Source organism: Branchiostoma belcheri, unplaced genomic scaffold, assembly GCF_001625305.1.
Source record: "Branchiostoma belcheri isolate BF01 breed outbred unplaced genomic scaffold, Haploidv18h27 scaffold415, whole genome shotgun sequence".
Classification (NCBI taxonomy): domain Eukaryota; kingdom Metazoa; phylum Chordata; class Leptocardii; order Amphioxiformes; family Branchiostomatidae; genus Branchiostoma; species Branchiostoma belcheri.
In genome coordinates, this window is record NW_017804038.1 from 65312 (window position 1) to 73441 (window position 8130).

Below are 8130 nucleotides of genomic sequence, written 5' to 3' on the forward strand. Positions count from 1 at the left end.
CGGTAAAGACGACGTTCAGGACATTCTGCAGACGGCTCACATGCTACTGTTGGACAAAATTGTGGAGCACTGTCGTGAGTTCATCGAGGACAACCTCTGTCCGTCCAACTGTCTGGGCATCATGCGCCTTGCCAACCTGTATGGGTTTTCTGCCTTGAGGAAGAAAGCAAGGAACATGGCAGCGTCAAACTCCCAATACGTTACACAAGATGAGGAGTTCCTTGGCCTTTCGGCACAAGAGCTGGCAGATCTACTCAGAGGCGAGCATCTTTTTTTGTATTTTCTTTTTAAGAACGAAGTCGAAGATGACGTTGTCAGTTCTGTTCTAAAATGGCTCGACCATGCTGAGCACCGTAAGTCCGAAATCCTCATGATTTTACAAGAGATCCATCTGTCTTGTGTGAGAGTCAGCGTGCTACAGAAACTCGAGTCACACCCTTTGATACAAGAGTCCGCAGAATGCCTGGCAAAGATCACAGCAGCTAAGGAGAAACATCTTCTCGGTACACAGGTAAAAGGAGAAGATGCAAGTGTTCCTAGACGCGGGATATCGGACGATCTGGCAATTATTGTCGGTGGTTGAAGGCAGTCGGTGGAAAGCCAATATAATTTGCTTTGAACCAGACTGTCAGCAATACTACCACATCACCACCCTCCCAACACCTGCTTCTGAGTACATGAGCGTGGCAAGTGCAGGGAGACACCTGTATGTGACAGGTGGGCGGGTCCATCCCGTGGTCGGCCAGGGTCCCAAATCTTTCTCCAGGCAAGCCTTTCGGTACGAGTTCCCTTCGGACACTTGGCTGAGGTTGCCCGACATGCCTCGCGGCTGGGCAGAGCATCAGTCAGTGGTCGTTGACGGTAAACTCTTCGTGGTCTACCAGACGTCTTTGATGACCATGGGCATGGATTGCTATGATCCTGAAGAGGGGGCTTGGATGTACATAAACGAGCGACCATCACTGGGCCCTTCATCAAAATGGATGGTAACAGCATCCGGAGACAAGGTTGCTATTATCGTGTCAAAGGCAAAGATCATCCAGCGAAGAAAGTACCCTTGGGGGTGGGGGCCGTCTTGGTTAGTCCGTGTGTTGTGTGTTCATGCGTTTGATGTGAAAACCAAAGATTGGAGCTACGCCGATATCCAGATGGATAAAGTCCAGTCAAGCCAGTCTGTGGAGGAGGACGTGGACATCCGCACTACAACTGACACTGACAAGCTTTATATCCGTACTGGATGTACCGAGGAATCCGACTTATACATCTTCGATGCCAAAGAGGAGACCCTAACGAAGGGTGATCAACGAGATTGGCATGAGAACGTCCTTTGCGTGCAATGTAAGCGCAGCTACCGCTACGTGAAACAGAAGGACGAGGGTAACGGCATCGTGGATACCATTTGCTACGAGCTTAGAGACAACAACAGCTCAACGCAGACGTTTGGAGCCCACCACATCCCCGAAAGGCAGACGCCTCGAGACCACTCCATCCCCGCAAGTTCAAAACAGACGTTCAGAAAACTCGACACATATGATGGTGGTGGTCTCGTACGAGTACCACCACCACCCCCACGAGACCTCCACATCCCCACAAGGCGGACGTTTGTAGCCCAGCAGACGCCCCTTCCCTTTGTCTCATTAGGCCACAGCTTCCTCCAGACCAAGAAGAGCCGCCTCGGATGGTACTGTCGGGACCTTGCAGCACTGGAGAAAGACGACGAGCGAGTGAAATCAGACGGTGAGTCTATCGAGGGCCTATAGAGACTTGGGCCCTATATGAGACTATAGCCCAAAATGCACGCGAGAAGACTTGAGCATTATTGGTGTTAGCGAGGCAGAACTCAAGAGACCACATGTAGACTACGAGTTTTTGCAAATGTTTGCGTCATTGATTATGGAAATATGGTCGTAGTTGCCATAATCTATTTTAATTTATGGTTTTCTAAATTCAAAGTACAATAAGTGAAATTCATATCCTTTGGCAATGTTTCATTTCAATGTCCTCATTAATTATGCAAACGACACCAACATAAACATAATATATGCATAGTGATGTTAACCTTTAAGTAACCTATCATTCACCATTAAGGAATCATAGGATTTTCACATAACTTATGCAAATTAGGTCATTATTTGTATAATTGGTATCTGTTGGTGTTCTGCCAGCCATAGATTACATAAAAAAATTATAAATACATGTATGAAAGTACTTTTATATAAAACACTGTAATCATAGAATTTCCTCCTTAATCATGTCAATTAAGTCTTCATTTGCATAATTTGAATCAAGTTATGTACATGTACATCTATCTCTAAGCTACCTACATACAAAAAATGATGAAAATACGTTTCGTTTTGAAGTTATTCGTTTTCAAAGATTTTGCCAAACTCCCCTGCTGTTCCAGAATCAGCCGCTAGGGGGATAACCCACACCAGTTATTCCTGATAGGGAAAGCTATCTGTCACCAAAAAGTAAATACCATAGCATGTTCAGGAAAAAGATACAAAAACCGGAAGTTCTGCTGCAGTACTAAAGGTCAGCCACCAGGAGGCCCATTTTTGACCTCGACCTTTGACTTCCTACAACTATGGAGTTCCTGAAGGCCAATGACCGGCAATGGGCCTTGCTATTGAAATACATGGTAAACATGTAAGAAAGAGGGTGTCAAAAGTCACTTACCTAAGTTTTAGTCCATGAAAAACTCGCATTGGCTGGGGTGTCTGACCTCTAAAGTGTCAATCTAGAGCAAAATTTCCACTTTCTATACGGTGCAACACGTCCGTACTCAAATCAAAACAAACAACATGACCTCTGACCCCTCTTTAACACATCCAAACCACACCAAACCACAACATTTCTACAGCCTACAGACACCACAAAAATGGGTGACAGTCAGATTTTTCAACACAATCAAAAAGGAAAAACCCTTACCTGTATCATCCAGCTCCAAAATCCAAACACATTCCAGTAAAATAACACTTTTATACCTACATTTGCCAGCAGTGCTATGGGCTAAAAGTGTGGCTTCTACGCCTGCGCCATTACCGGCCTTTGCCCTCCATGCCACAACCTACCAAATATCATTAGTGTTCTGGTGTTATGATGACTACAAATATGCGAAAACACACATAGACACAGACCAAAAACAATACCTCCATTTTTCACGGAGGTAATAACATCAATTCAAGGACGTTAACAAACCTTGTGTCTTGAGTCAAATTGCGGGTGCCAATATCATGCCATGTTACACCCATCGCAAAAAGTCAGTCACTCATTTTTTTATAACTGTAAAATAACGCGATGCCTTTCGGGATCAGGCCCAATGTCAAGATGATATTGTCTGGAATCAAGGCGTAAATGATATAATGGTACTAGTACCTTGAAAGCAAGAATATGGGTACATTGAAGAGGGTATAGGGTTCTTGCTGTCGGTTTGAGAGCTGTCCCAGGGTGAACGATCTACTACAAATTTGTGCCAATTCATAGTCTTAACTTATAGGGCTTGCAGTAGCCTGACTAAATAGCGCTCCTAGCGGCCCACCCCGGGCAGGGAAAGTCGAGGAGGGCCGGAGGATTTCATTTTCAGATACTAGGTTTGCGAGCTACCTTCATAAGCCACGTTAAATCATGATGGATGGACTTTTAGACTGATATTGGTCCCTGTATCGAATAGTTGTAAATGCACAAAAATAGACACTGTATGTGTGCTTCACAAAATGGCAAGCTATTGTGTTGGTTCATAGCCGCTCCCATGTCAGAGTTGACACTTTGACATTTCAGTAGTCGCATGGCTCACAATAAGGCTTAAGTGGAAAAACGAGTTACAGCTCATTTACATACGTAAGTGAGTTCGTGGCGGATCAGCGCGGAGATATCTCTGAGATTGCTCTCCGATTTGTGCTTCACAGGTGAGAACATATTCACTGTATACATTCTAAATCTCCGAGGCAAGTTTATCAAGCTACACTTTATCAACTACATGTATAGTACACAGCAGAAACCGTCTGGAGGTCTATGTGCTACCATAGCTGCTAACTCTGTTTGAAAAGACTAGAATTGTTTTAGTGACAGGCTTTCTCTGACCTAAATCAACTAGAACGATTTACGCTCAAAAGTTCCTAATATCTCGTTCAGAAAGTGGTTTATGGTTGGTGTCAAAGTGGAAGCAATTGGTGGGGTACGTACACATACTGGACGTGACCAGATATCAATTGCAGTCAGTGCATTATCTATGTTCATTCAAGTGAACGATATAAATCGACAATGAGACCGTGCTGATAATTTATCACCGTTCATCATAGCCGATCGCTTAGGTCTCTCTAGAACACCACAGGTTTGTTCTAAATGCACGAAAATTGGAATTTGCTATCGCACAATCACGTGACACTGTCAGTTTCATAAGCAAGCTATGATGTTTACCAGGCTGAAATGGTGCCCCTCCCATGTCAGAGATGTGAAAGTTCATAGTTCACATAAGTGAACCAACAGGTTAGACATGATTGTATGCAGAAGTAATAGGTCTCGATCCCACGTCAGACGTGTTCATTAGTTTGATAAGATATTTTTGTCACGTTCAAACAAGCTTCTAAAAATCACCAGTTTTGAAGCAACAGTTCTGATGCTAAGTTTCAGTGCATAATGATTTGTTTCAGATCTAGGATTTAGCAAAGAGCGTAGAGAGGTTTATTTTGTTCGGTGTGATAATTGTAAAGAGTCCCTCTAAATTGTATAGTCCTTCTAATGATTAACGTTATCATAACAATCTACATACAAGGGTCTACGTACTACAGGTTCTTTCTCTTTGGAATCATTTTTTCCTTGGGAGGACACATTAACTGAAAAATAGCAAAAACATAGTACACATGCTATCAGAAACTGGGCTTGCTTTTGAATGAAGTAAAAAAAAAACTTGTCGGCATAAGCCCGCGCGTTCCGTTATATTATTCATGCGTCAGGGTGAGAAGGTTAGATTATTAAAGGGAACATTTCCTCCTCTCGCGCTCGGTCGGTTCTTATCCGAGCTTTAAGTATCTTGATAGCATTCCATGCATTTAGACGTGTATGGAGTGAAGAATTGTCAAACGTTACCAAACCCAGCTGTTCTCAGTGGAAAACAGGGCTGAACATCGGACTTACTTGCAGGTTCGGGTGGGCCAGCTAGCTTCATAAGGTTTGATAGTGGACTTTGACATGTAATTATGTTTCCAGGTGTTTCAAAAAAAAGAATTGGCAACTAACAATAGATGATAGGTACTCAGTAGTATATAGTATTGTTGTAATGTATAGATCCCTAGCGCTTAGCACTAGATTATAGCGTTCCAGTATGCAACACTCATGTTTTGCATACTGCATATCCTCTTGTGCATTTAAATTTAGCCCTTCTGGGCAAGAACATGCAATAAAGATTCATATCATATATTGTACATGCATACGTACTGACTTGCGTCGCAAGATTGTGTCTCCCTGTAGCCATGTTAAAACTTCCCTGCGTTTATTTCTGTCCAGCAGATTTCATACTAGAATACCAAGTGAAACGCCGCCATGCTCTAGGGCTATGATTCTGATACCTCGAGTGACGACAAAGACTATAAATTTAATGATGAATTCGTCCGGGTTTGACTGATTCTGCACCTGATAACCCGTACCACGACAGTACAAGGGTGATAACCCCTACAATGGCCCGCAGAAGGAGAGACAGAGAATCAGACGACTATGATGAATTGGACCAGATAAGTACTACATGTATGACCTTGACTGATTCTGCACCTGATAACCCGTGCTACGAAAGTACAAGGCCGCCAGTACCCCCACCATTCCGCAGAAGGTGCTATATGGAATCTGATGACAGTACGCCGCCGCCGCCAGTGCGTATACGCCCACCACCCCCACGAATACGATACCGCAGAAGGTGCTACATGGAATCTGATGACAGTACACCGCCGCCAGTACCTATACCCCCACCACCCTCACCTCCCCCACCATACATGGAATCTGATGACGGCTCCCGTCTCTATGCAAACTACCTCCATGGGGTCGAGCGTACCCATCTTGCTAAACTTGACAACCAGAGAAAGGCTAGTAAATTCCTTGACGTGATGGTACAAGTCGATGGTAGGGAATTTCCCTGTCACCGGGCTGTGTTGGAATCCACGCCGTACTTCGAGACCATGCTGTCGTCAGACTTCTCTGAAAGTAGTTCTGGGGTCATACAACTGCGTGAGATAGACTCTAACAGCTTCTCCAAAATCCTGGACTTCCTGTACACCGGGAAAGTCCGCATCGGTAAAGATGACGTCCAGGACATTCTACAGACGGCACACATGCTATTGTTGGACAAAATTGTGCAGTACTGCCGTGTGTTCATCGAGGACAACCTCTGCCCGTCCAACTGTCTGGGCGTCATGCGCCTGGCCGACCTTTATGGTTTTTCTGTCTTGAAGAAGAAAGCATGGGACATGGCAACGTCAATTTTGTCAGACTTCTCAGACATCGCACAAGATGAGAGGTTCCTTACCCTTTCGGCACAAGAGCTCTTAGTTTTACTCGGAGATGAGTTCAAGCATCCGAGAGTTACGAATGAGGACGATGTCGTCAACTCTGTGTTAAGATGGCTCGACCATGACCCTGAGAAACGTCAAATAGCAATCCCAATGATATTTAAAGAAATACGTCTGTCTTGCGTGAGGGTCAGTGTGCTACAGAAGCTGGAGTCACACCCTGTGATACGTGAGTCCGCAGAATGCCTAGTAAAAATCACAGCGGCTAAGGAGAGACATCTTGTTGGTACACAGGTAGCCTGGGGAGAAGATGCAAGTGTTCCTAGACGCCGACGCGGGATATCGGACGATGTGGCAATTTTTGTGGGTGGTTGGAAGGCAGTCGGTGGAAAGCCAACGCCCCTGCAAAGCATAATTTGCTTTGATCCAGACTGTCAGCAATACTACTACATCACCACCCTCCCAACAATTGCTTCCGAGTACATAGGCGTGGCATGTGCAGAGAGAAGCCTGTACGTGACAGGTGGGCGAGTCCATCCTGTGATCGGCCAGGGTCCCCAATCTTTCTCCAGGCAAGCCTTTCAGTACGATTTCCCTTCGGACACTTGGCTAAGGCTGCCTGACATGCCTCGCGGCTGGGCAGGGCATCAGTCAGTGGTCGTTGACGGGAAACTTTTCCTGGTCTACGCGACGTCTTTGATGACCATGGATTGCTATGATCCTGAAGAGGGGGCTTGGATGAACATACACGTGCGACCGTCATTGCGCCCTTCATCGAACTGGATGGTAACAGCATTCGGGGACAAGGTTGTTATTATCGTGTCAAAGGCAAAGATCACTGACGTAGAAGATGGTCGCTGCTCGGGGCTTCGTGCATCCAGCGAAGAAAGTACCCTTGGGGGCGGGTCTTGGTTAGTCCGTCCCCGGCGCAAACCCTCTAAACCGTCTACGCCAATTCAAGAAGGTGGACTTGGGATCAAGGGAAAGTTGTGTGTTCATGCGTTTGATGTGAAAACCAAAGATTGGAGCTACGCCGATATCCAGATGGATAAAGTCCAGTCAAGCCAGTCTGTGGAGGAGGACGTGGACATCCGCACTACAACTGACACTGACAAGCTTTATATCCGTACTGGATGTACCGAGAAATCCGACTTATACATCTTCGATGCCGAAGAGGAGACCCTAACGAAGGGTGATCTACGAGATTGGCATGAGAACGTCCTTTGCGTGCAATGTAAGCGCAGCTACCGCTACGTGAAACAGAAGGATGAGGGTAACGGCATCGTGGATACCATTTGCTACGAGCTTAGAGACAACCACAGCTCAAGGCAGACGTTTGGAGCCCACCACATCCCCGAGAGGCAGACGCCTATCATCATATCACCTATCAAGCACATCCAAGGAGCACATCCCAGGCAGGCGTCTGTAGTCCAGCAGACGCCTGTAGTCCAGCAGACGCCCCTTCCCTTTGTCTCATTAGGCCTCAGCTTCCTCCAGACCAAGAAGAGCCGCCTCGGATGGTACTGCCGGGACCTTGCAGCACTGGAGAAAGACGACGAGCGAGTGAAATCAGACAGTGAGTCTATCGAGGGCCTATTGAGACTTGGGCTCTATATGAGACTATAGCCCAAAA

At 45.8% G+C, this 8130-nt stretch overlaps 1 protein-coding gene across 1 annotated transcript in view; it reads left to right on the plus strand.

The window, feature by feature from the left end:
• LOC109477957 overlaps positions 1-8073 on the plus strand; it is a gene marked incomplete at its 3' end in the record, with an annotated part of 14928 nt that extends 6855 nt beyond the window's left edge. Inside the window, 3 exon segments of the mRNA XM_019779413.1 lie at positions 293-580; positions 582-1681; positions 5654-8073. Of these exon segments, the coding sequence (XP_019634972.1) occupies positions 293-580; positions 582-1681; positions 5654-8073 (3808 nt within the window).
• Positions 8074-8130: the final 57 nt, after the last annotated feature.